The sequence below is a fragment of the Geotrypetes seraphini genome, chromosome 14 (assembly GCF_902459505.1).
Source record: "Geotrypetes seraphini chromosome 14, aGeoSer1.1, whole genome shotgun sequence".
Lineage (NCBI taxonomy): Eukaryota > Metazoa > Chordata > Amphibia > Gymnophiona > Dermophiidae > Geotrypetes > Geotrypetes seraphini.
In genome coordinates this window covers 72,048,052-72,076,010 of record NC_047097.1, presented here as the reverse complement: position 1 = coordinate 72,076,010, position 27,959 = coordinate 72,048,052, and the positions used below count along the sequence as shown (strand labels likewise).

Here is a 27,959-nt window from a genome sequence, read left to right as displayed (position 1 = left end):
AAGGATCGATGAGGGCTTCGGCGCTCCACTAGCTCGCCTGCGCATTTCCGGGTGGGACGTGGGAGCGGCGTCTAACGCGCGCGCATGCGCGAATCGTCTATTCAATGACGTCGGAAGGTAGGCCGCGTGCGTTCCGGTAGGAGGTGTCCCGGGCGGTTGAAGCGGCTGCGAAGAAGGGAGGCGAGAAGTGGCGGTAGCAGCGGAGAAGGAGACGGGCAACAGAGGAGGAGCGGCGGCGGCGGCGGCGAAGAGGCCTTGCTGGGAGGAGGTCCAGGCCCGCAGTGTGTGAGGAGGATGGTGAAGCTGACGGCCGAGCTGATCGAGCAGGCGGCTCAGTATACGAATGCTGTGCGCGATCGCGAGCTCGATCTCCGAGGTGAGGCGCGAGCGGTTTCTCGAGCTAATGGGGGGGGGGGTGAGATGAGGCGCGAGCGGTTTCTCGAGCTAATGGGGGGAGGGGGGGTGAGGTGAGGCGCGAGCGGTTTCTCGAGCTAATGGGGGGGGGGTGAGGCGAGGCGCGAGCGGTTTCTCGAGCTAATGGGGGGGGGGTGAGGTGAGGCGCGAGCGGTTTCTCGAGCTAATGGGGGGGGGGTGAGGTGAGGCGCGAGCGGTTTCTCGAGCTAATGGGGGGGGGGGGGGGGTGAGGTGAGGCGCGAGCGGTTTCTCGAGCTAATGATTTTTGTTCTTAAAATTCCTCAGAGACTTGACATCTTTTTTTTGTCCTCAAGGGACCATTCAATAAAGGTCCAATCTTCAGCTCAGCTTGTCCACCAACTGAAGGACCACTCCTATTGAACATAAGAAGTTGCCCCCGCTGAGTCAGACCAGAGGTCCATCTTGCCCAGCGGTCCGCTCCCGCGGCGGCCCATCAGGCCTAGTTGCCTGAACAGTGTCCCTGACTAATTCTGTACTGTCTCTAATCCTATCCCTATAACCTACCTCTACTCCTATCTGTACCCCTCAATCCCTTTGTCCTCCAGGTACCTGTCCAGACCTTCTTTGAAGCCCTGTAGTGTGCTCCTGTTTATCACATCCTCTGGTAGCGCGTTCCATGTATCCACCACCCTCTGGGTGAAAAAGAACTTCCTGGCGTTTGTTCTAAACCTTCCCCCTTTCAATTTCTCCGAGTGCCCTCTTGTACTTGTGGTTCCCCGTAATTTGAAAAATCTGTCCCTGTCCACTCTTTCTATGCCCTTCATGATCTTGAAGGTTTCTATCATGTCTCCTCTAAGTCTCCGCTTTTCCAGGGAGAAAAGCCCCAACTTCTTCAGTCTGTCAGAATATGAGAGATCCTCCATACCCTTTATTAGCCTAGTTGCTCTTCTCTGGACTCTCTCAAGTACCGCTATGTCCTTCTTGAGGTACGGCGACCAGTACTGGACACAGTACTCCAGGTGCGGGCGCACCATTGCACGATACAATGGCAGGATGACTTCCTTCGTCCTGGTCGTGATACCCTTCTTAATGATACCCAACATTTTGTTTGCTTTCCTTGAGGCTGTGACGCACTGCGCCGACGCCTTCAATGTTGTGTCTACCATCACTCCCAGGTCTCTTTCAAGGTTGCTCACCCCTAGCGGTGATCCCCCCCATATCTTGTAAGTGAACATCGGGTTCTTCTTCCCAACATTCATGACCTTGCATTTCCCTATGTTGAAGCTCATTTGCCACTTTTTGGCCCACTCTTCCAGTGTTGTCAGATCTTTTTGGAGATCTTCGCAGTCCTCCATGTTTTTGACCCTGCTGTATAGTTTGGTGTCATCTGCAAATTTAATGACCTCACATTTTGTTCCCACCTCCAGGTCGTTAATAAATATATTGAACAGGAGCGGTCCCAGCACCGACCCCTGTGGAACTCCATGAGATTCCATATCTTCATTGGCACCTCACCAACCAGAGCACAACACTGCAACCTGGTTTGTTGGGATAAGCAGGGGTAGGGAACTCCGGTCCTCGAGAGTCCTATTCCAGTCGGGTTTTCAGGATTTTCCCAATGAATATGTATGAGATCTATTTGCATGCACTGCTTTCAAAGCATATTCATTGGGGAAATCCTGAAAACCCGACTGGAATACGGCTCTCGAGGACCGGAGTTCCCTACCCCTGGGATAAGGTCACCATGATCTGCACATTACCTGATGGAACAGGGGTGGGCAACCTCAGTGCTTGAGGGAAGCAATCCAGTCAGGTTTACCGGATTCTTTCAATGAATATGCAAATAGATCTCATACATATTCATTGGGGAAATCCCACTGGTTGTGACCCTCAAGGACAAAGGTGGCCACCTCTGCTATAGGAATTGCTATGGTATTTTCTTTCTCAAGCTGACCACATCCCCCATGAATGAAGATGGAAATGATATGCTCCTTATCTTGATATGAGACATTTGGAGCCAGGATCATATATAATGAGGTCATTGAAAGTGCGCCTTTCTTTCAAAATGGAGAGTACTTGTCACCATCAAAGCGCTCGTTTCTATTTCTGACATTATTTTTATGCTTAATGATAAAAGTTGGCTAAGCTGGATCCATTAGAATGTTAGAGGCTATGGTAAACAGCCTTATATGCAGTCTTGCTACAGACAGAGCTTGTACCACAGTTTTACAATAGTGTTTTGTGAGAGCTTTTCAACGAACTATGGGGAGATATGCTTTGTTCAGCTGTGTGATTAGAATAGCACCACCCATCAATTGAAAGCATTGATCTGATAGTAATTGGAATTCGTCCATGTTTGTTAGAAAACCTAAGACTTAATGACTTTGAAGAGAGAGTAATTTTATGTGACCAAGAAATGGCAGATTTGCAGAAGCTTTGCCACCACATGGAGCATAAATATGAGGGTGATTTACTATGTTACTATATATTTTATATTGTATCCCTGGGTTCATTAATGTGTGAATTTTGGTGAAGAGACTACAAAAGCTAAACTAAAGAAATACAGAACATCATTCATGTCGTTTATTTTCTTTAACAGGGTATAAGATTCCTGTAATTGAAAACTTGGGAGCCACACTGGACCAGTTTGACACTCTTGATTTCTCTGATAATGAAATCAGAAAGTTGGATGGCTTTCCTTTATTAAAAAGGCTTAAAGCATTACTGATGAACAATAACAGAATATGGTAAGTACTGTAGTTATTGATCCTGTAAAACTCAAAGCAAACAAACTGTCAAAATTCGTGTGAAAACAGGTTCTAGTGAAGATTTAAAAATCTACCTGTCCTCTCTTGGTGAACAGTGGATTTTTTAGATAGATGAGGTAATGATACCTTGAACCCAAGAGGAACAGGTTAGTGGATGTACTTAGGTCAGATGAAGAGTGGAGAAGGAACAAATGCATGGAGGTGGGAAAGGGTCACTGGCTATGTATTTTGCTACCAACTCCTGTTAAGATTAAAAAATAAATAAAAAGATGCAAGGGTGGAGGGGTAATTCAAGTTAGGACTAGACTGTAAATGCTGTATCTCCTTGACAGTAAATGCTAGAAGACTTTTCAAACACTGCTCCTCTTAATTGTTAGACTGCAGAATACCATGGCTTTCCACTAGCAATAAAGAATACAGATGTACAGGACAGATACTTTATTTTGCTAAGTGATGGTTGATGTGTGCTTTTCTTGTTATGTCAAGATTTTTGAACACTTCTGAAATTTTAGTCGTATAGGTGAGGGAATTGAACAGGTCCTGCCAAATCTAAACGAACTGATACTCACAAGCAATAGTATTATGGAATTGGTAAGTATTTTTTTTTTCTCTATTCATTATTAAAATTGTAATACATTGAATTGGTTTTAAATAATTGTACACTTCAGTAGAGATAAATAAAACAAATAATTCATTTGTTTTGCAAATGTGTCTCCTACAATAAGATATCCAATTGCTCCCCACTCCATAAGAACATAAAAAGTTGCCTCCACTGGGTCAGACCGAGGTCCATCTCGCCCAGCGGTCCGCTTCCGCGGCGGCCCATCAGGTCCGTGACCTGTGAAGTGGTTTCTGACCACTTCTATAACCTACCTCAAGTTCTATCTGTACCCCTCTATCCCTTTATCCTCCAGGAACCTATCCAAACCCTCCTTGAACCCCTGTACAGAGTTCTGGCCTATCACATCCTCCGGAAGCGCGTTCCACGTGTCCACCACCCTGAGGAAACTTCTGTGGGCACAGATAGCAGGACAGTGGGCTCTGATGGCTAGCTGGTGGAAGGGAGAAAACTGGTTTGGGGGGGGGGGCGGTCCAAGTGTCTTATTGGGTATGGAGGGATGGTTTCCTGAGTGGTGGCTGATCTCTCGGACAGGGAGAAACAGTCTAATACTCCGGAGTAGTGAGAGAATAGGTGATGGTGTTGGGTGTGGAGTAGAGAATATGGAGACAAAGTTTGTCCCTGCCCCGTCCCCACGGACATGTCTTCATTTGCACAAGCCTCGAACACTTATGATTTTATATTTAAATCTTTTTTTATTAAATTATAAAAAGGGACAATATTCTGTACAACTGTTTATAAATCACAAATAGAGCCTTCTGTTTTGATCTGGTTTTGGAACAACCTTCCCAAAGATTGCCTGTGTTTTCTACATCTTCAGGGAAGGTAATTGGATTCTTTTATATATGGGTGTAGAAGAGAACTTTTAAACTGTAGTGGATGAACAGGAAAATTAGTGTATTAATTGTTGGAAATGTTCCTTGATGCCAGCAATAATGGATAAATCTGTTGAAGTAACAGAGGCTTCTTTAGCACTCTCCAGACCAGTAGAGGTTAACTTTACGATTGGGTATATATCTAATCATGACCAGCAGGTGGAGACTGAAAACAAAACTTTGGGACAGTATATCCTAGCCCCTCCTCTCTATTTCCCTCAGTCTTCTTTCAGTCTCCAGCAGGTGTTGAGTGATCTGTACCCATCTCCCTTGGTAGGGCTGTTGGAATTTGTTTAGAGGTTTATTGTCCCTGTTTTTAGCCGGACGGAGCTTGGACGGACTCTGTTTGGGGGTTCGTCCGACCTCGGGGGTGTCAAACCCGGCGGGTCACGAGCGGGGTCCCTCCCCCCACTTCCTCCACCTCCCCATATTTTTTTAGAGGAGCCTCAGCAGTAAGCCTTGCCCCCTAAATCAAGCAAGGCATATTGCTTCGAGAGCCTGTGGAGTCTGTTCTGTGTAAAAAAAAAAAAAAAAAAAAAAAAAATCCTGAGGTAGTGCTGGTCTGGAGGGTTGTATCCCTTTAAGAAAACTGTATTTTACTGTATTTTTTCAACTAACCGGCACTTTTTTACAGCTAGGTCGCGTATGGAGCAATGAGCACTTCTAAAGGGAAAAAGTGCTCATTGTGCTCCAGACGCGAGGCACTCGCGGCCGGCCTGTGCAAGCGGTGTTCAGGCCGGTGCGGTGGAGGAGCTCCGTCGGCAGCGGCTGCAGGCGCCCAGAGCTCCCCGCCGATGGTGCCTCGCGAGTCGGCAGGGAACGGTGGAGAAGCCCGGTCTTCTCCGTCCGCCCACGGAGGGATTCCCCGAGCCGCCGACGGTCGGGTTTTAGAGGATTCCCTCTCAGCTGATATTTTGACAGCTGATGCCGGCTTGCCTGTTTTAGCGGCTGAGACTATTCAGGTCTCTCAGCCGCTGCAGGCTATGGAGGGAGCTGTTTTGGCGGGAAAGACGCCATCTTCTCTGTCTGGCCCCTCCATTTTGTCTTCCACCTCAGGTGACCTTCCCCCTGTTTTGGCTAAGCAGGGGCAGGTTTCTGCTGGGTCCCCTGCTGTGGCAGGGAGTCCCTTGGGACCCTCGGGGGGTTTTTCCCCTGATTTTTTCTTTTCATTATGCAAAGCCTATTTTCAGGCGGCTGGGGGTCCCGGTTGCGCCCGGGGGTCTCGGGGGGTGGGGTTTCCTCCGCGCTCCCTGCGGCTTTGCCTCTCTCGTCTGACGTGACGTCCCCTCCGCCGCCTCTCTTGTCCAAGCGTCCGCGGGTGTCGTGGGACGAGGATTTGTGGTCGGAGGAACGTGTCGGTCTGGAGGAGGACCTGGACCCTTCTGAGGAATTCCAGGACCCTCTGGAGGGGACGGAAGCTGGCGGCGGGTTGTCGGGTTTCCCGTTCTCCAGTGACGAGGCGTCCGTGGTGCGCCTTTTTCAGAGAGATGAGCTGCCTGACCTTATTCAACAGGTTTCTTCGGCTTTGCGTTTTGAGGACGCGCCGCCGGAGACTCCGCGTGTGGGGGACCCTCTGTTACGAGGGATCCGTTCCGTTTCCCGCTCTTTTCCTATGCATCAGGATATTCGGGATATTATTCTTGAGCAGTGGAAAACGCCGGAGACGCCGTTTCGGCTGGCGCGCAGCATGGCTCGCCTGTATCCCATTCCTGAAGGGGATCGGGCTACGTTAGCTTCGCCAGTCGTGGATGCGGTGGTCTCGGCTATTTCCAAGCGGCATACCGTGCCTGTTGAGGGCGGTTCTGCCTTGCGGGACTCTGAGGAGCGCAAATTGGAGACCATCCTTAAGCAAAATTTTCAAGTCTCTGCCTTTGGGGTCCAGGCGGCTATTTGTGGGGGACTGGTCGCTCGCGCCGTGTTTCGGTGGGCGGAGCGGGTCTTGGATCGCGAGTCTGACGACTGGTCTCTGGTGGATCAGGAGGTAGCGAAGATTGAGATGGCTGCCTCATTCCTCTCGGATGCTCTGTATGACTTGGTGCGGATCTCGGCTAAGTCCATGGCTTTTGGCGTGGCCGCAAGGCGTGTGTTGTGGCTGCGCGCTTGGGCGGCGGATGCTGCGTCCAAAGCTAAGCTTACTAAATTTCCCTTTCGGGGGTCGTTTTTATTTGGAGAGGACTTGGATAAGTTGATTCAGACTCTGTCGGACTCGAAAGTTCCCCGTTTGCCGGAGGACCGTGCCCGCCCGGCGTCTCGGGGTGGTGCGGCCCGGGGGCATTTGCGGGAATTTCGCAAGTATCGCCCTGGGCGTGGGGCTGCTTCTTTCCAGTCTCCGGGGTTTTCCCGGGGTCGGTTCTTCCAGCGCATGCAGCCCTTTCGGGGGGCCCGTCGGGGGGCAGGGAACCCCTCCGCCGGTTCCCCCGCTTCCCGTCCTGCACAATGACGCCTTGCCGGCGCCCCCCTTGGTTCCGGTGAGGGCCCGGCTGCGCGACTTTTTTCCCAAATGGGCCGAGATCACGTCCGATCAGTGGGTCCTGGAGGTGGTGCGGGACGGTTATGCCCTGGAGTTCGCCCGCTCTCTGCCGGATTTTTTCCTCGCTTCTCCGTGTCAGACTCCGGGGAAGACGCAGGCTTTTCGCCAGACCCTTCAGCGCTTGCTAGATCTCAGGGCAGTAGTTCCAGTGCCCCCCCCGGAGTGGGGCACGGGCAGGTACTCCATTTACTTTGTGGTGCCCAAGAAGGAGGGGACTTTTCGGCCCATCCTCGATTTGAAAGGGGTCAACAGGGCTCTCAAGGTTCCCTCTTTCCGTATGGAAACGCTGCGGTCGGTCATTCTGGCGGTTCAGCCGGGGGAGTTTCTCACTTCTCTCGATCTGACGGAGGCCTACTTGCATGTTCCTATTCGGGCCTCTCATCAGCGTTTCCTGCGCTTTGCGATCTTGGGTCGGCACTATCAGTTCTGTGCGCTTCCCTTTGGGCTGGCCACGGCTCCCCGGACGTTCACCAAGGTGATGGTGGTCGTCGCGGCAGCCTTGCGGTCGGAGGGCATCCTGGTACACCCCTACCTGGACGACTGGTTAATTCGGGCCAAGTCGTTGCAGGAAAGCTCCCGGGTTACGGCTCGGGTGGTGGAGTTTCTCCGGTCGCTGGGCTGGGTGGTCAACCTTTCCAAGAGTCGGTTGGTTCCGGCTCAGCGTCTGGAGTACCTCGGGGTGCTGTTCGACACCTCCTTGGGGAAGGTCTTCCTCCCAGAGGCCCGGGTGAGCAAATTGCAGTCTCAGATTCGCCTGCTTTTGGCGTCCCGGTGTCCTCGGGCGCGAGATTTCCTCCAGGTCCTGGGGTCGATGGCGGCGTCCCTGGACGTGGTGAGGTGGGCGCGGGCCCACATGCGTCCTCTCCAGTATGCTCTGCTCCGGAGGTGGTCTCCCCAGAGGCACGGGATGGATGTTCCGGTTCCCCTGCGAGGCTTGGCGCGCTGCAGTCTGCGTTGGTGGCTCCGGACCCCTCACCTAGTTCAGGGGGTGGGTCTGGATCTTCCGCAGTGGACGGTGCTCCTTACGGATGCGAGTCTCCTGGGTTGGGGGGCCCAGTGTCTGGGTCACTCAGCTCAGGGAACCTGGTCCACGGAGGAGGCCTCCTGGTCGATCAACGTGTTGGAGACCAGGGCGGTCCGGCTGGCGCTGTTGGCTTTCCACTCCCTTTTGTTGGGCAAGTCGGTCAGAGTCCTGTCGGACAATGCCACGGCGGTGGCTTATGTCAATCGTCAGGGGGGCACCAAGAGCAATCTGGTGGCGCAGGAGGCGGCTCGGCTCATGGTTTGGGCGGAGTCGCATCTTCTGGACCTCTCGGCCTCTCACATTGCCGGGGTAGAAAACGTTCAGGCGGACTTCCTCAGTCGTCACTTCTTGGATCCGGGAGAGTGGTGTCTCGGCGCCGAGGCGTTTCAGTTGCTAGTGCGTGCTTGGGGGCAGCCCCTGATGGATCTGATGGCTACAAGTGGCAACGCCAAAGTACCCCGCTTCTTCAGTCGTCGCAGGGACGGTCTGGCCGAGGGTCTGGATGCTCTGGTCCAACCGTGGCCAACGGAGGGGCTGTTGTATGTGTTCCCTCCTTGGCCATTAGTGGGCAGAGTACTGCTTCGCATTGTTCGCCATCCGGGGCTGGTGGTCTTGGTGGCTCCGGATTGGCCTCGTCGTCCGTGGTATGCGGATCTGGTGAGGCATCTGGTGGCGGATCCTCTTCCTCTGCCTCTCGAGTGCGATCTTCTGACGCAGGGTCCCATTCCCATGTTCGACCCGTCTCCCTTTTGTCTTACGGCTTGACTCTTGAAAGGGGCCGCCTGAGTAAGAAGGGATATTCCGACAAGGTGATCTCTACACTTTTGGGGTCCCGGAGGCTTTCTACCTCTCGGGCTTATGTACGGGTTTGGCGTCTTTTTGAGGAATGGTGCCGAGCGCGGGGAGTGGTCTCCTTTCGCGCTTCTCTGCCTAACATTCTAGAGTTTTTGCAGGATGGCCTGGATAGGGGCCTGGCCTGGTCTTCTCTTCGGGTTCATCTGGCGGCCCTGTCGGCTTTTCGGGGGCTGGTGACAGGTCAGCGGTTGTCAGCCATTCCTGATGTGATTCGCTTTCTTAGGGCGGCCAAGTTGATCAGGCCTCCCATAAGGCCCTCGATTCCCTCTTGGGATCTCAATCTGGTTCTTTCTGTTCTAGTGCGCCCTCCTTTCGAGCCGTTGGATGGCTGTTCGTTGAAGGACCTTACGCTGAAGTCGGTCTTTTTGGTGGCCATTACTTCCGCTAGACGGGTGTCTGAGCTACAGGTTTTCTCTTGTAGGGCTCCCTTCCTGGAGTTTTCGAAGGAGCGAGTTGTTTTGCGGCCTGTTCCTTCCTTTCTGCCGAAGGTAGTTTCTCCTTTTCATGTCAATCAATCGGTGGTCCTCCCGGTCTTGGGTAGTCGGGAGGGTTCTTCTGAGCAACGACAGCTGCGCAAGTTGGATGTCGGTCGGGTCCTCCATGCTTATGTGCAGCGGACCCGGGATTTTCGGAGCTCCGATCATCTCTTTGTGCTTCTGGCGGGTCCTCGTCGGGGGGCTGGCGCTTCTAAGGCTACTATTGCGCGTTGGATCAAGGAGATGATTGCTTCCGCTTATCTTCTGAGTCAGAAGCCGGTTCCGGAGTTTCTCAAGGCTCATTCCACTAGGGGTCAGGCGGCTTCTTGGGCTGAGTCGTCGCTCGTGCCTCCGGTGGATATTTGTAAGGCTGCGGTTTGGTCCTCCTTGCATTCATTTGTTCGGCATTATCGGGTAGATGTTCAGGCGCGTCGGGACGCGGTGTTCGGTGAGCGTGTTCTGGTATCGGCCCTTCGGGGGTCCCGCCCGTGAGAGGGACTGCTTTGGTACGTCCCAATCGTAAAGTTATCCTCTACTGGTCTGGAGAGTGCTAAAGAAGGAGAAATTAGGTTCTTACCTGCTAATTTACTTTCTTTTAGCTTCTCCAGACCAGTAGAGGTCCCCACCCTGTCTGTTGTTGTTGTTGTTGGGGCTGTTGCGCGGGCAGTTTTTGGTTTTTGCTGCGGGTTCTAGTATTTTTCTAGGGCCGGGGAGAATTGAAGAGCAGCGGCTGTGGCTCGGCTGGCTTAGCTGGCGAGCTGTGGGGACCTTATTCCTTCGGGAATTTCTCCTCTGCATTTTCCAACAGCATTTTTGGGTATGTTATTTGTTACTCCTTTCGGAGTATTGTTTTTTCTCTCTGTTGTTTTCCAGTTCTTGGTTCTGCTTGGCTATTCGGCAGACTGAGGGAAATAGAGAGGAGGGGCTAGGATATACTGTCCCAAAGTTTTGTTTTCAGTCTCCACCTGCTGGTCATGATTAGATATATACCCAATCGTAAAGTTAACCTCTACTGGTCTGGAGAAGCTAAAAGAAAGTAAATTAGCAGGTAAGAACCTAATTTCTCCTTTATCAGCTTGGTACATGATGGAAAGATGTTGTAGTTCAGTGGTCGCAAACTCGCGGCCCACCAGGTACTATTTTGAGGCCCTCGGTATGTTTATCATAATCACAAAAGTGATCATATGTCTCTTTAGCTATAAATGACAATATTATTATTAAGACTTAGCCAGAAGGAAAGATTTGTAAACTATAAAGAGTTTTACTTCATGCAAAATTGTCATTTCTTTAATAAGATATTAGCTATTTTTTTCTGAGGCCCTCCAAGTACCTACAAATTCAAAATGTGGCCCTGCAAAGGGTTTGAGTTGGAGACCACTGTTGTAACTAGTAGGAGTGATCAGCAGAGAAGACTTGTTGCCACATGAAAGGCAGCCAAGAAAGAAATGTCATTTGATAACATTTCATTTAAATCCAAAAGCAGCTTCTATAATTTTTGCTTTAATCATTGAATTCAGTTGCCAATTATCTAAGATGTGTTAAAGTTTTTACATATTGATAACTAGTCTCAAGCTTAAATTAGAGAATGACACGGGCTAAAGTTTGGAGTGAAACGGAGGGAGAAGGGAGCCACTATGTACTTTTGCCAGTGGCCTGCAGGGGTGCATTTACAAAGCTCCCCCACCCCCTTTCTTGAGGATGAGAATACAACCTTAGTAAATCTAGACCTATTGTGAAGGAGGAGTTGTGGCTGAAGAGATGATCCTCTTCTCCTTATACATCTCCAGCTTCACTGGATACAGGGAGAGGAAGGGGTCTCGGCTGCTCGCTCCTAAGTACATGTTCTCTGGGCAATAGAAGTAGGGGTGAAAAAAATGCCAGCCCTCAGTCAAGCCCTGCCTTTTCAAATCCATCATGGGCTCAAGAAACCATCCATAGGCTGATTGAAAAGGAAGGTAGGACCCTTCTTTTTTTTCCCCTTTGTTTCTATTCCATCCTGCTCCCATTCCAGATTTTAATATTATGGCAGCCCTGACTCCTAGCAGTATATCAGAACATCATCTTAGAGTTAGCTTCCCAGATAAGTGAAGGTTTGGGGCTTTACTTCTCAAAGGGTACGTTGCTGAAAATTGTGTATTAGAGGAGAGAGGGGTTGTTTTCTCAAAGCATATTTCTTGACAAGTGGCTTCACACTTTAGTGCATTGAACCCCCATCTCCCTGGTTTAAGCAAATATGTTTGTGTTGTGTGATTTTTTTTTATTTTTTTTCCTGTAGTAAAATCTAGGCAAACATTTGCTATAGCATTATAATACCCATGATCTATAGAACATAAAATGTTTTGACAGTAATCACTAATTAATGAATAACTAGTAAAAGTGATTTATATAATAGTTAACTAATGTCTTCCTTTTTCAGGGTGATCTGGATCCTCTGGCAACAATTAAATCTTTGACCTATCTGAGGTAAACAGTACAACTTTTAATCAATTCTATTTCCTTTGTCACGCTTTTTGAGTGGAACAGTGCAGTCTTTGAAGACTGAGCATGAATTTGTTGGGTCACAACGGACAGAGCTCTGTCCTTCCATGTGTAGTGTAGTGTGAAAGTTGTATTAATGTGCCTTTCACTTTGTTTGCCTGCTGTACATCTTCACAGCTGCATTCACCATAAATCAGATGGCTCCTATGCTTTTTCCTGTGGTTCATTTCTTCTTATACACGTAAACCAGACTGTTTAATATAGATCCCCGCATTAGTTAATTTGTGGATATCAAGAATCACAAAGTGCATTTTAAAATTTTGTCAATAATGCATCTCCTACTGTTCTACAGGCCGGATGGAGTTTGAGATTAGAAAACAGTATAAAATTATGTGTGGGTGATAGAGTGACAATTTCTCATTCCAGGATTGCCGACACTGTTTTCGGTGGGGGGTGCAAAGCTTTGGAATGCTTTGCCAGGAGTTCCGTGATTTTGCAGACTAGATTTTAAGAAAATGTTGTTCGTAAACGCCGCCTTATGTTGAGATGCTGATGTTTTAGTAGATTGAGCAAAGTTTTTGTAACCATTTAATTTGTATGTACTGTCCATTATTTATGACGGTGGCTATGTAAACTGTATAGGTAATATACAGTATATAAATTTTGAAATAACATGTTAAAAATAATGCTGTACTACATAGCAAAAAAAAAAGAAGGAGGGGTTGAAAAATGAGTCCCATAAAAATAACTCCATATTGACTGTTAGACCAGACCGGATATGCCCCTGTTCAGCAGATGGAGACAGGATAAAGAATTCAGTGTACTACTTACAAAAGGCATCATGCAGCCTGCTTATCTTCACTGTTTGTCTCCTGTAGATGGTAGCTGAGTGCAGCTGGATTGCGATCTTTGGTGATGTTAGCTGGAGAGTAGATGGTGTGGCAGGTGGGAGACCTCTGGCAATGCAGGAGAAAATTGGAGATGCTCAGTGCTTTTGGGGTCACAGGAGAAAGGATCAGGAATGACTTCCATTTGGGTTTGGGGAGGAGATGAATTCTGGCTAGTTCCTTGTCTATTCAAACCCCTCACACAGCCTGCTGTTGGCCTTTAGAGAGTTTAAGCACTATGATCCAGGCAAAGGGTCTTCTTTCGACTCTCTAGGTTCCTGACTAAAGATCAGTCCTTTCATTCTGAGAAGAAAGGAAAACTGAAGGGGGTGCAGAGACCTCCAGAGGCTCAAGAGGGCTGCAGTGGTGGGCAAGGGATTCTTTCCTTAGAGGAACAGCTGGGTGGGGGGGCAGTAGCCTCCATTCCTTGGAGTGAACCCAGATCACATTGGACCAGTGGGTCCACAGTGTCCTCCAAGCAGGACTGCACTCCAGAGATTTCTCACCATCCTGCAGATACCTTTGCTTTATCCTTGTTGAGTTCCAGGAAAAAAGCTGGCAGTAAAGGCTACTCTGTACAAACTCTGTTTCGTGGGAGTCCTAGTGTCCATCGGCCAGGTTGAAGTTGAGAGCAATTTGTAAAGCTTTTGAAAGCTTTCAAACTGCTACTGCCAGGGAATGAAAGTGCCACTGTACACTCTGAATGGAAAGACACAAGTGCAGCGTAAATCATCATTACTTTACATTAGAGATTTCTATTCCGCCATTACCTTGCTGTTACAAAAGAAAAACATTGGTTATTTCTAGTAGCGGTAAAGAGTAGATCAGGTAGTATCGGTGAGATGGGAAGAGGAAGGTATTCGTGGTGTTAAGATTTTTCAGGGATTTCTTGAAGAGTATAGTCTTTATTTCTTTTGTGAACATCTTGTAGTCTGGGGTTGTTATCAGTAGATTTGAGATAATGCATAGACAATGTCACAGTTGTGGCATGACAACCAGCAAGGAAGGACTGTGTTTCAGTAGTGTATGAAGTCAGAATGAAAGGTTCAGCATTTCTTCAGCTGGAGGAAAGAGGGTTCAGAAGGCATAGGTGGTCGGTTAGCAACCATGGCCTTTGGGGGGGGGGGGTACATGTGTCCCTTTATATTCGCGGGTTTGGCAATCGTGACTTGTTATTCACAAGTTCCATCAATTACAGTAAATGTGAATACCTGTATAAGGAGTCATGACTTGAGGGTAGTCCAGAATAGTCTTCCACTGCAGGTGATTGAGGCCAGCAGCGTGCCTGATTTTAAGGCCAAATGGGATTGGCACATGGGATCTATTCACAGGGAAAAGGTAGGGGAGGGACATTAGGGTGGGCAGACTGGATGGGCCGTGGCCCTTATCTGCCGTCTATTTCTATGTTTCTAAGTCCTGTACTTCCTTCTCTGTATGACTGCAGCCCTACCACTATGTCTATTACACCGTAACGATCTGCACGCTCCGGAAGCAGCATGCACACTTCCATTTCCAGCCAGGCCCTGTTGTAGCTGCATCAGTGTTCAGACTGTGTGCGCATGCTGAAGCTTGCAGCAACCTTTCTATCTTCAGCATTTGAGCTGCTGCTCAGCGGTTTATGGGCTTTGGGAAATTTTGTGCACAAAGGTAGCAGGCACCCTCTATGAACTTAAACCCCTCCCCCATAACTTTATAATTACCTTGATGGCAAATTACTGGAGCTTTCCACCTGTAGCCCCAAACCCCTGCAAATGCAGAGGGAGACCTGTACTCTTGTATTTCCCTTTTGCCTTCTGCTGGGTAGGGGTTGTAGAGGATAGCAGTAAATCCTTAATTAGTTATTCTGGTTGCTCTGGATTGGTCCTGGTCTGACTCTGAGGGGATTTTTCTTGGAAGATCCATTCTCCTTTTTGTCTTATGACTTGGCTCCTGAGAGGCCTCATCTGAGAAATGATATGCTAGTATAGTAATTTCAGTACTCCTGCAGATGCAGAAAAGATCCATATTGACCCATGCTGGAGTCTTGAAGGTCTTTCTGAGATGTGGTGTGCAAAATTCAAAGGACTTTTGGTTAATTTTTCTCTGATGCTGCAGGTTGCTGTATCAATGTGGTTTTAGGAGCATGTACAAGTTAACCTGTTGTCTTGTCACTCAGATGTGACTCATTTCTTCAAAGGGTCTGTACACCTCCAGCTGCTGGTGTGTAAACTGTCCTGGAATCTTGGTTTAGTGCTCCATCCAAACCTTGCCATCCTCATTGTTTGAACCACTCTGTAGAACAATGTGGTTTTCCTAGTAGCAATTTGTCCAGCAAGAAGAATTTGAGTTGCAGATAGTTTCTTGCTGGGGTTTCCCTCCAGATAGTTCCTTCATTTTTACTTAAGGTGGCTTCGCCTTTTGACATCGATGATCATATATCTTTGTTATTTCACAGAGTTATGGAGCAGCGTTTTAGCTTCTGCATTATCTGGAGGTGTGCAGGGTCTTGATGGTATATTTGGAGGTTATGAATGAGTCTTAGTTGTTTCTCCTCTTTGGTGAGCTGAAGGAAGGGTAAATGGCTCAAAGAGACAGGATCAGCTTCTCAAACAATACCTTAAAACTTGTTCTGCTGGGGGGGGAAAGTATCTTGGGCTGAAGTAACCAGGATCTTGGTGGAGATTTGTAAGGCTGCAACTTGGCATCCCTACATTCTTTTGCAAGGTATTATCAGTTAGATGGGTTCATAGTCTAAAGGGGTGAATAAACACCACCCCTATAGTATCCCCTAGCCAAATTCTTCAAACCTTCCCCAAAATCATACTCAGAAACCTAAAAATACAACCTCCACCCGGGATCAGAATATTGCTTCCCTTAACACTATGTAAGCAACCTCCATCTGTAACCAGAATATTCTGTCCCTCAATGTTATGTAATAATCTTCCTAATTTGTATGTATTGCTATTGTTATGTAAACTTGTTATGTATATGTAAACTCCCTGGAAATGTCCAGTTTTCACCCAATTTTGTAATCTGCTTAGAACTGCAAGGCACAGGCGGAATAGAAATCTCTAATGTAGTGTAATGTAAAGCACACGAGGACAAAGGCACGCGGACAACTGAGCACAGGACTTCATTGCGCCGAAGAAAAACCATATTTTAAAGGGCTCCGACAGGGGGTGTTGGTGGGGAACCCTCCCCCCCACTTTACTTAATAGAGATCGCGCTGGCGTTGTGGGGGGTTTGGGGGATTGTAACCCCCCTCATTATACTGGAAACTTAACTTTTTCCCTGTTTTTTAGGGAAAAAGTTAAGTTTTCAGTGTAACCCCCCACACCCCCCAACATGGCAGCGTGAGGCAGCACGATCCCTATTAAGTAGAGTGGGGGGGTTCCCCACCAACTCCCCCCATCAGAGCCCTTTAAAATACGGGTTTTCTTTGGCGCGATTAAGCCCTGCGCTCAGTTGTCCGCACTCGGTTGTCGGCGTGCCTTTGTCCTCGCGCGCTTTTGACCCGTCACCGTTAGATGTTCAGAAGGAGTCCTTCAGTCAAGGCATGGCCCATCAAGTTCAAAAGTTCATTTCAACCCACACATCTGGATTGATCTGATAGATGTTAGGCATATTTCTTCTTCTATTACATGCTAAAGTTCTTAAGTCCTACCAGACATTTAATTGCAAATAATCTGTTGGGATGTTTAACATGCAATGTTTTTCTGAATTGTTGAATTTTTTTGTTTTGCTTATGTTTGTGGGCTCAGTTTCTTAGATGTGAGTCTCCATTCCCTGCTTATTGGAAAATTTGGGGGTTTGTGTTAAAGATAATACTGAAGGAGGGCAGGTTGTAAAATAAGGAAACTGGTATATCAAATCCTTTACACTGTCTCTATCTACTGATGGGAGGGACACAACCTGCATGTCAAAGAAAGAAAATCAGCAGGTGAGACAAATGTATTGTGTGTTGATATGATTAAAGTGGAACTGACAAGGATGTGGACCTTTTTTTGCAGCATAATGAGGAACCCAGTAATAAACAAAAAGCATTACCGTCTCTATGTGATCCATAAGGTTCCACAAGTTCGAGTGTTGGATTTTCAGAAAGTGAAGCTAAAGGTAAGTTTCTCAGCCTTGATTCAAGATCGTTGTCAAAATTGTGGTATTGGAGGGAAATTATAGGCCAGTCATGGATTTCTGTCAGCTTCATTTTGGTGCATGGTGGATCTGCTGCGCTGATCTAAATGGTTAGACTACAGCAATATATACCACACTGCTTTTGCATGTAAATTTAACCCATGACTAGCCAAGGTGTTTCCCTTCCACAACGGGGTAACTTGAGCAGTGCTGCCTTATTTAAAGGTCTCACTTTTACTGAGGTTTTTTTGAATAGAATGTTTACTCTTCCTTCAACAGTTTTGTTTAAAAGGAGCATAAAACAAAATTTGGCTTTTTGATTACTTGTTAGCTGAGAGGTGTCCGATAGCTATCAAGGCAGCAAGTGTCATTCAAAACCGAAGGCTGTTTTAACTTTGATTTTATAAAAAGATAAAACACTATTATAGATAGCATTTTAAAGATATATGTTAAAACAGAAACCAAACTAAAAATTACAATGACACCCAGATCTTTTTCTTAGACACTCGCACATACACACCCCTCTCCCCTGAGGTGGACCCTAGCATCTGGTAACTGATATGAGTTATTTTTCCCAATGTACATGACTTTGCATTTGTCCACATTTAAATTTCATCTGCTATTTGGACACCCAGTTTCCTAAGGTCTGCCTGCAATTTTTCAGTCCGTGTATGTTTGAACAGTTTTGAGGTCATCTGCAAATTTACACCTCACTTGTCTCAATTTCCAGATCATTTATAAATAAGTTAAATAGCTCCAGTTCCAGAACAGATCCCTGCATCACGCCACAATTTACCCTCCTCCACGAGAAAAACGACCATCTAATCCTACCCCTCTGTTTTCTGTCAGATAACCAATTCCTAATCCACAACTGAATTTCCAGTGCAATCGGAATGGTATGCTGAATCTTAGGGCACTCTGTCCGTTCTTGTGAGCATACTGCAGAAAGACGTCAATCACAGCTTTTTTCTTCTCCCTGAAGTCTGCTGCCCCCTTCAGTTTCTCTTTCTGCAGGCAAGCATGAGATGTCTTCTGATCTGCTCAGTTTTATTTCTTTTTGTTTGTTTGTTTTGCAGTTTTTTGCTCTCGTCAGTCTTTTTTGTGAAATCAGAGATCCCTTTTGATAAGGGTCTACTCTGCCTGGGTGAAGAATTTGTAGCTGGCAGGTATATCCTTTGGGGACCTGTTTCAGCCAGCCTGCTGAAGATTAATGGAGCTTAGGATCTGTCCCCCTGGTGTTTCTCTCCTTATCCTTTGCCTTTTCATTTTAACCTATGTTACCTGAAATGTTTATGCATCTGTCTTCCTCTCTGAAAAAAAATTCCAGAAGTTAATCTTCAGTCTAGTCTGTTCTCCTCCCCCCCCACCCACCCCCCCCCAACCAAATTGACATCTTGTTTTAGGATATCCTGTTTAAAAAAAGTCATTGTCCTCCTTAGGACCTGCTGGTGCCCTTCAACTATTTCTCTGTCACATCTCCCTATCTTCCCTCTGCTTGAGGGTACTGGCATTGTAGATATGGAGTCTCCTTTCACAGGGATTCTGGTGTATACCTTGCTTAATTTTGCTAAAACTTTGTAGTCTTTCAGTGGTATGGCCAGCAGAATTGGACACAATACTCCATATGAAATAGTGAGAGCAACCTACCACTCCTAGTTCTGTGTGTGTGTGGGGGGGGGGCACAAGAGAGCAGCATCCAGCCAGCTTCAGCCACCTCTGTGTTTTTCACTGTTTTTAAGATTGAGCCCTTGTGGTCTGTCTTCTATTTTGTATACATATCTCTCATGCTTCCTTTAATTTATTTCATTATTTTACTTGTCGTTGCAAAAATGCTCAAAGCATTGCAGGTCATAAAAATTATGCAAGTTCATCATATAGCAGGCCCAATTTCAATCAGATAGTCCAAGAAATACCTAAGCAATTGAGATTTCCAAATACCACAGTGGAAAATGAGATGTTGTCAATCCAAGCAAATTTATGCATAACCACAAGATAGAAAAGAAAAAACACAAGTCTGTGCCCCAGTAAGCTGCAAAGATTTAATAGTAGGAATCACTAAAAGCTGATTCTAGTGCAATGTGTCTTGTGGTCCTGAACACTAGGGTTTTGCATCTGAACCCACAAGTTGCTTGCAGAATGTTGTTGAACATCTTTTGAACTCCACCTCCTACCCAAGTTGCTGCTCTTGCAAGTTGCTCAGGTGTTTCTGCTCATCTGTGGCTTTATTATTTTTAAGTGTGTGTTTTTTGGTTTTTTTTGGGGGGGAGTTGTGTGTGTGGTCAGTGCTCAGAGGTAACCACTTGTTGGATGTCTGCCTGACAGAAGACACAGACTCAGGCTGCGGAAGTCTGCTGCTAGCAGGATCAGCCCTTGAGGATACCTAACTAGCCAGCCTGCTTTTATATCCCCCCCCCCCCCCCCGGGGTTGTCCCCTGCATAGCTGCTAATATCCCTGATTTAGCAGGAACTTTAGCGCAGGCCATTTGACTCTTTCCCAGCTTGTCCGGGATAAATAGTGGACCAGCTGCATGGTCCTCTCCCCCTTCGCGTCACGAGGTTTTCTGAGGATTGAGGCTAAATCCAACTGGCAGCCTGAAGACCAAGTTCATTCAGCAAACCTGTAAGCAAAGTTCATTTGTTCCAGCTTCATTCCAGAACTGAAGCAGGCAGGTACATTTCACAATGAGTAAGGCTATTATAGCTTATGGGGGGGGGGGGATCTCCAAAAGTTAATTTAAGATTTATGCAGCTAAAGCCAAACCGTTCCCTTTCCCTGTATCTTTTTGTACTTCAGGGAAGTCCCCATGGGCTGTTTTTGGCACAATTTTACTGGTGATGGCCAGCTTGGATTTTAAAACCTGTCTATTTTGGCTTAAAATCGACAGGAATGGACTCCTCAGGCCTTACTACCCTTATATCATGCCAGGTTTGTACTGGCTGGCCGGCCAAGGAGTGTCCTTGTCGTGCATGCAACAGAGTGAGTAGGAGCCCTGGGCTCAGCTTACTGAGTTCTTCCAGGGCTGGGGATCCAATAGAGTCACACTCCCAAAGGAAGAGACCCTTTCTAGAGCCCTCTGAAGGTGCATTAGTCATGCACAGATATTCGGTGGCCATGGAGCCCTGGAGGACCATCAGAGGGACCCTGCTGGGATCCTCGAGACCTCCCAGTACAAGGCTTCACCCCAGATTTTGTGAGCCTTATGTGGAATGCCTATTTGAACTGTTAAGGGTCCTTGACATCTGTAGTCAGTGTGATGGAGGTGGTGGTACAGGGGATCTACACTCAGCATGCACCCCAACCAGACGAGGACACGAGCTGGACCAGGAGGTTCAGTCTGACATAGACTGGGAGGATGGAAAATCCGATTCCATGCCACTATTGTCCCAGGATGCAGTTTCTCTGACAGTCTGTTTCTCTACATGGGAGCAGCGGTCAAAAACAGTAAGTGGCCCTGGACCAGGAGCAAGACCCACACACTGGCTGTTCAAAGCATCTGCACTTTCTGGCATTATTTCTACGTCGCTATGAGAATTGGAGCTGGAAGTTCTTCCAGCCCCCCCTTCACAGTGCTGAATTAATTATGAGCAGCTCAGTTGCCCTGACCATATTCTCTCCCTCACATCCGGACATCATAAAGCTTATATCTGGGGTGGATTATAGCAGACACTCTGTATATCATCGAAGTTATGACCAAGGTGTCAGCCTTTGCTGTCTCCACTCAATGGACGCTCTGGATCAGACAGTGGGCAGGAGATTCAGCTTCTAAAGCCATTCTGAGCAGGCTTCCCTTTCCAGGGCAGAGGGTATTTGGAAGGGTCTGGATGACCTAATGGCCAGCATTACAGACCATTGCTTTAAGGCCTTGCTGGACAGCAGACCCTGAACAACTGTAGTATATGATGTGGGACTTTTCAAGACTCTTGAAGATTATGTCCTTATGCAGGAGGCCAAGTGATGCAGAGGTTCAGCAGGACTAGGAGATAGCAAGCCTCTGGCTCTCACCCTTCCCCAATCTCCAAGAGAGCACAATTATGCCAGGACAGAGACCAAATGTCCCCAGATAGGGGGCAGGCTATCAGCCTTTTAGTTGGAACAGGCTCTGATAGGTGCAGACTGAGTCCTAGAAGTTGTTCAAGAAGGTTACAAAATCGAGATTTGTGCCCTTCACTGGCCAGATCTCTTTGTAGATTCACCGGCCAAAGAGCCCTCAGTCTGGGCAATGGTATAAAGGCTACTGGATAGAACCAGTACCAGACAAAGAATCCAACTGGGGAAGATACTCCCATATACTTCATTGTAGTAAAGAGAGGCTCTGACTGGAATGCTGTATTTCTGCATGGAGACATTCGGTCCGTCACAGCAGCAGTGGCGCTGGGATAGTTTCTTGTCTTCCTCGATTTGATGGCCTATCTCCACATTCACATATTTCCAGCCCACAAGAGGTATTTGCAGTTTCATGTGCTGGAGCAACATTTCCAGTTCTTGGTGCTCCACTTCAGCTTCACAATGGCACCTTACCCTTTTACCAAAGTGATGGTGGTGGTAGCAGCACACCTCTGCAAGGAAAGGATCCAAGTGCACCCATATTTGGATGATTGGCTACTCGGATTCCTGTCCAAGGAGGAATGCAAACTGGCAGTTTCAAGAGTGGTCCAACTCCTCCAGGGCTTGAGATGGATTGTCAACTTCAAGAAGAACCAGCTGGAGCTGACTCAGCACCTGGAGTACCTGGGAGATATGAGCCTGAAAAAGTGGAGTTGGACACGTTAGTCCAACTGTGGCCGGAGAAAGGGCTCTTGTACATGTTTTCCCTGTGGCCTATGGTAGGGAGAGTCATCTGGGGTTGGTAGTCCTAGTGGTTCCTGATTGGCCCTGCAAACCATGGTATGTGGATCTTGTTGCTTCCAAAGAGACAAAAGCCTCAAGACTGCTAGTCCAAGTGGATATTCTCACTTGTGGACCAATCCCTATCAAGAATACAGAACACTTTGGGCTTATGGCATGGCTGTTGAGAAGGCGGTCCTTACAAGCAAGTGTTACTCATATGTGGTCATTTCATCTCTGCTTAGAGCTAAAATTGTTGACGGTAGCAGCCTATACAAAGGCCTTGGAAGTCCATTCAGCACTTTTGTGCTGTGGATAATATAGAGCCCTTACAAGGTCTGATTTTATGGACTTCAGAAGGGGATTGCTGAAGGTGCAGATAGCAGGCCTTTCCTGTTTCCAAAGCTTGGGGAGAAAGAGGCTCTCTGGCCTCTCACACAGATATCGCCCAGTTCATTAAAGGGGCTCTGTAGATCTTGTTTTCAAAACTGCCCTTCAGCATGGATCCCATTTCTAACAGATTAACCAATTGTCTTATTTGCTGTGTAACAACTTAATTTAAAAAAAATTGTTTTACCTTTTTATAAGGCTATACTAATTGGGTTTTCTGAAGTGCTTTCTGTATATTGATCAGGTATTTCTTTGTATTAAATACAAAATCATCATCTTTGAAGATATCTAACAGAAATCTGTTTTTCCTTTTATATTTATCTGAATTATTTTGAATTCAAGCAATAACTCTCTCTACTTGGTGTCTGATTGTACAGTTGCTAGCTATTCAGACAGTCTGAAAACTAGACCAGGTGTCGCAATCCCAGGCTAATCTGGAAGCTTAAATTGTTTTATGGAAATATAGTGGTAGGATGGTGTTCTCAATCTGAGAATCGCCATCCTGTTCAAATTTCAAGAATCAGCCAAAATTAGTGCTTTGAAACTTTAATTCTTAACTTTATTGAGAAAATCTGAGTTTGAGTTTTAGAAGATATAGTGATAAATAATGTTTGATACCAGATTTTAATCACAAGTTTTGAATGTTTCCCAAGGGACCATCATGGCAACTTGGGACCATGCAGTTATACAGAGACCTGGTGGCTGGATAAATGTAGAGCTCCTATACTGAAATAAAGGATTGCTTTATGGAGTAGCCGTTTTCAAGAATCAAAGATGGGGTTTAATTTTAGATCTAGTCTTTAATGGCCCTGATAATTTAGTGCAAGAGGTAATGTTCTGGAGTCATTTGGCTCAAATTTGATTTTAATAAATTATAATAAATATGCAAAGGAAGTCTACTAGGTTAGCATGGAACTTTCAAAAAAGACACTTTGATAAAATGAGAATGTCAAAATAAACAAAAAACAAACTAGGGGAGCAGCTGCAAGGGTCAAACATCCAAAGCATGGATGTTTTTCAAAAATGCCATCCTAGAAGCCCAGACTAGATATATTCCACAAAATAAAAATGGAAGGAAGGCCAAATGACAATTGGCATGGTTTTAAAAAGTGAGGTGAAGGAAGCTACTAATGCTAAAAATACATCCTTCCTCAAAAAATGGAAGAAGGGTCTTAATTATGTTTAATTTTATGGTTGCATATGTATACATTTTTCTTATGGATGTTTTGTTGTGATTCACCTAGTATATAGGCAGAATACCAATAATTAGTGTGTGTATAATGGGGAAAAAAAATAAGGCATAGCAAGTCAAGTGCAAAGTACTTACAAAGAAGGCAGAGAGAGACTTTGTAAAAGAAGCTTGCCTTAGAAGTAGAAGTAGGTAATAAAAAAACTAAGTACATTCAAATCAAGATGCTGGGAAAAGAATCAGAAGGTCAAAGAGTAAAAGAAGCACTCAAAGCTAAAGTAGAAAGACTAAATTGTGTTCTTTGCTTCTGTCTTCACTAAGGAAGACCATTTCTGTCCAGGTTATTTAATGGTAATGAGTCAGGTTAATGTCTTCACTCCTGACTAATATAAAGGAATATGACCCTGGATAGAAATTGTAAAAGTATAAGTCACTGCTTGCCATCCACAAAACTGGAAGAGTATGTTTTGAATAAGACCTTTTAGACCCAGAAGAAACCAATGCAGGAGGAAGACATTAGATGATGATTCCTAATGTTCTTGATATTAACTTTGTGTGTGGTATCGCTGCAGGAGCGTCAGGAGGCAGCAAAAATGTTCAAGGGCAAACGGGGTGCACAACTTGCAAAGGATATTGCCAGGAGATCCAAAACGTAAGATAAAGATAACACAACCTTAAATTGGAGCTCACTTCCAGAAACACCTTCTAGGAAGCATCTTTGCCATTAAAGGAAAGCTACGGCTGGGCTGCTACGGCTTAGAACACTGCCGAGCAGCCTCTGAATGAATTCTGAGATGATTGGGCATCTGGGCATGTGTGAAGTGAAGGGTCAGAGTACATGAATACTTTCCAAATTCAGATGTGAGAGGACATGGAACAGCATGTCTAGGCAGCTTACATCTAGCAAGGTGTTTCTGGTGGAGAGGCTTCTTCCTTGTATCAGTTTGTTAACAAAGATAAGATACTACACTGGTCTGAATAAAATACTTTTGAGTTCACCTTTGAAAGCTGAGAAGCTGATTTATTATGTCTGTGTTTTAAATTAGGTTCATTCACTTTCTGGTTTTTTTCCCCTAGTTTCAATCCAGGTGTTGGATTGCTCGCTGACAAAAAGAAGGCTGGGCCATCTGCTGCTGACGTTGAAGCAATTAAGGTAGCGTCAAGAAAGCGAAATGCTAATGTCAGCAAGAGTTGTCTACTTTGACAAAATGAGATATCAGATTATAAGGAACAGAACTTATGCGCAGTTATATTTGAAAATAATTTTTAAAAAACCCAAAATCAAGTAATAACACGAATACAGGTCTATAATAAAATATAGAATAATTAATATAAGGAAAAAAAGAAAAACATGTATATCAACAGATTCTCTAATATGGGTATTGCATAACATTTTGAAGAAATTTAAGCTAAAGTTCTACAATTGTCAACCAAAAAGTTAATTGTGGATCAAAAAATTTACAAGGATAATTTGAATCAAAATTGGTCTCATTAGCAAAAACTGCTTTCTTCATGTAGCTTTCGCCATATCTAAAAGAGAATTTTCATAATCCAAACCCTGTCAAATTCCAGTGCAAAATAGACAAAGTCTCAGATTGATGGATCACTAGAAATTTCCAATATATCAAAAGGACTCAAAGAATCTAACATTTTTGGTAAATTAGAATCTCCCCCTTCCACATTTCCTGTTTTCTTAAGAGTCAAATAATAAACCAAGTAATAGAGGGACATGCAGCTTCCAGAACCTTTTCTTTAGCATTTCAACAGGATTTGGGGACACTGATAAACCTTGAAGTTATTTTTCTAACTCTTCAATTTTCCTGTGCATATTAAAAGAATCTTGCATTAAAAAAACATTATTTTCCACTAATACTGTATATCTTGATCTTTCTCCAATTGGTGAACTCGTTTATCCAACAGAGCCCTTTTCAGTCTTGCCCAAAACTATTCTAAACTTTTGTTAAAAGATAGTATTTTGCGAAGACAAAAATGTTTTCCATAGTCATTGATGCTTCCCAAATGGAGTCTAAAGTACACTTCCCCCTCCCTATTCGCAGTTTCGATTATCCATGGTTTTCCCCCAGCCCCCCCACCTGAGAATCGCTCATTGTCATCGCTCATTGTCATTGCAATAAAACCGGCCCTGGGACTTAGAGGGAGGCGATCAGAGATGGAGGGGTGCAATCGGAGCATGGGACCTTAGCTGGTGGTCTAGCGGTGACGCGGAGCAGGACAAATGGTGAATCTATACTAAACTAAATCACACTGCTGAGGTAAAGAATTACAAAGGGAATGATGAGGTAGGTAAGGTAAAGGATTATAGAGGGAGTAACACAGATATGGGTGCTTTGACAAGTGGGTTGGGGTTAGGACTTAAATGCAGCTTCAAAAAAGTGAGCTTTTCAGCATGGATCCTGAATACTGTAAGAGATGGATCCCAACGTACTGAATAGGGCAGTTCAGACATACGGCACAGCAGAGGAGAAGGATTCAGATAGAGACCAATGAGCGGAGTTTCCAAGGAGGAGCCAATAAGAGGAGTTTGAACTATGCGGAAATGGAGGGGGAGCCAGTGAAGTGATTTGAGGAGAGGGGTAATATGATTGCTGTAAACTTTTTTATAACTTAAGACCTTAAACCTGTCCTGGGGCACCCCTACCCAGTTGGGTTTTCAAGATATTCTCAATGAATATGTATGAGGCAGATCTGTGTGCCTGTTGTCTTTTTCAAATTCATTGAGTTATATCTTGAAAACCCAACTGTCTGGGGGTTCCCCAGCATAGGTTTAAGAACCACTGATTTTAAGAGATGTATTTTTTAGGTTATCAATTGAATCCTGTTTATGGCTGTAACCTGCTTTTGGTTAAAGCGGGATATACATTTAAAACTAAAATAAATTTGCTTTCTTCTCTCCTTTTTAATGTTGATTGTGCTGTTTTCCTTCCTTCTCCAGATTGCCATTGCTAATGCTTCAACCCTGGCTGAAGTGGAGAGACTAAAGGGATTATTGCAGTCTGGCCACATCCCGGGCAGAGAACGCAAACCAGGTCCATTTCTCTTCTTTCATAGTCGTTGCTGGCAGTTTCAGTTGTGTTATTGTGAAGACTTTCGGTCTGCATTTCTGCTTTGTTCACTTGTCTCTGTTTCTTGCACAGCCTGCATGCAAGCAGTCTCTGTGCATATTTCTAACAGTCTAGACTTTGTAAGTTGCATTTTTTGTCCTCCCAGCAAGGTTTGCTCTCCATCTGGAGTAATAATGATAGAGAGTACAGCTGATAGCTTATCATTGAAGTGCTGGCATGTTGCTGACACTATGGCCCAGATTCACTAAGGCCACGGATCAGTTCTGTGGCTGGGGGGCTGATTCATGAATCGCCCTCATGCAAATGAGGGCGATTGGAATCACGCCCCCAATCGACTGCCCGGATTGCAAGCCCATGGTTTTAACACGCAGGTTAAAACCATGGGCTTGCACTGCGGGGCAAAGAGCAGGAGAGTCGGGGCAGAGAGCAGGGCAGCAGAAGGCAGGGCAGTCGGAAAGGACCTAAGCGACTGGTCCTCAGCATTCGCTTATTTTTGGATCGGTCAGCCCAGTCAGTGTCCCTCATTATTTTTAGTGAATCGCTGCCTGCCTACATTTGAATGCAGTTCTCCCTCATTTGCATGCGCGGATCGGAGGATGATCGGAACTTGATTGGTGGGCTTAGTAAATCTAGCCCTTGGTTAAGGAAAGGGGTTGGGTGGTTTCCTTTAGACTATCTTTAGAGGAAATTATTCAACACAGTTTACATACAATAGGAGATAAGGAAAGGAATGCTTTTAGTTAAAAAGGTGGCCAGACAGTGAGAAAAGTTTAACTGTATTGGGGCCAGCGGGGGACACTGGATCTCTTTTTAAAATGAGGCCCATTTTCAAAGCTAAAGCTGGGCACAAAAGCCCATAATGCAACTGCAAAGCGATTCTCAAAAGAATACAAATGAAATGTGCAGTTAAACTGTATATACTCAAATATAAACTGGGGGTGTCTGCTTGTATTTGGGTCATTGCCCACCCGCCTCCCCCTCCAGGACTTGTTGCAGGCCTCCATCTGATTACTGTAAACTGCTTTGGGTGAATCTCCTCATGAAAAGGAGGTTAATAAATCCCAGTAAATGTTTGTGTAAATTGTCTGGAACTGGTTGCTTATGGCTGATTTACAAAATGCAATGTATAAATAAAACAGGGGTGATGATTATAAAAAGAAGTCTGCCTGATATTTTCTTTGCTATGGTTTTTTTTTTTCTTTCTTTAGGACCTATAGAACAAGAAGAGGATATGGAGCAAGATATTATTCTCAATGGATCTTGAGTTGCAGTTTTATTGCACTTTTTATTGTGTGTATTGAATTTGCATTCAGTAAGTTTTTGTTTTTTTTTTATAATTCTTGAAACCTCCAAATTGACGCCGTACTTAACAACTGCCAGATTTTTTTTTGTACTGTGAATTTCAAGTCACTAAATCTGTGTTCAGTTTTCTATATCATGATTTCATCTAATAAACACAAGTTTATTTACTGTGG

At 45.8% G+C, this 27,959-nt stretch overlaps 1 protein-coding gene across 1 annotated transcript; it reads left to right on the top strand.

Annotated features, from left to right (window-relative positions):
* Positions 1-81: 81 nt before the first annotated feature.
* On the top strand, positions 82-27,959 carry SNRPA1 (small nuclear ribonucleoprotein polypeptide A'). Its single transcript, XM_033920239.1, has 9 exons — positions 82-376; positions 2,975-3,122; positions 3,656-3,734; positions 11,939-11,985; positions 16,877-16,979; positions 23,974-24,053; positions 24,479-24,554; positions 26,355-26,448; positions 27,693-27,959. The coding sequence occupies exons 1-9, from the start codon at positions 295-297 to the stop codon at positions 27,746-27,748; spliced, it is 765 nt and encodes a 254-aa protein (XP_033776130.1). The 5' UTR covers positions 82-294; the 3' UTR covers positions 27,749-27,959.

Excerpts from the sequence above, each read along its gene's own strand:
- SNRPA1 (XM_033920239.1), top strand. The coding sequence starts at position 295 with ATGGTGAAGCTGACGGCCGAGCTGATCGAGCAGGCGGCTCAGTATACG. Across the intron at positions 24,555-26,354 it reads CTGACGTTGAAGCAATTAAG|ATTGCCATTGCTAATGCTTC; the intron begins GTAGCGTCAAGA and ends TTCCTTCTCCAG. Across the intron at positions 26,449-27,692 it reads GGGCAGAGAACGCAAACCAG|GACCTATAGAACAAGAAGAG; the intron begins GTCCATTTCTCT and ends TTCTTTCTTTAG.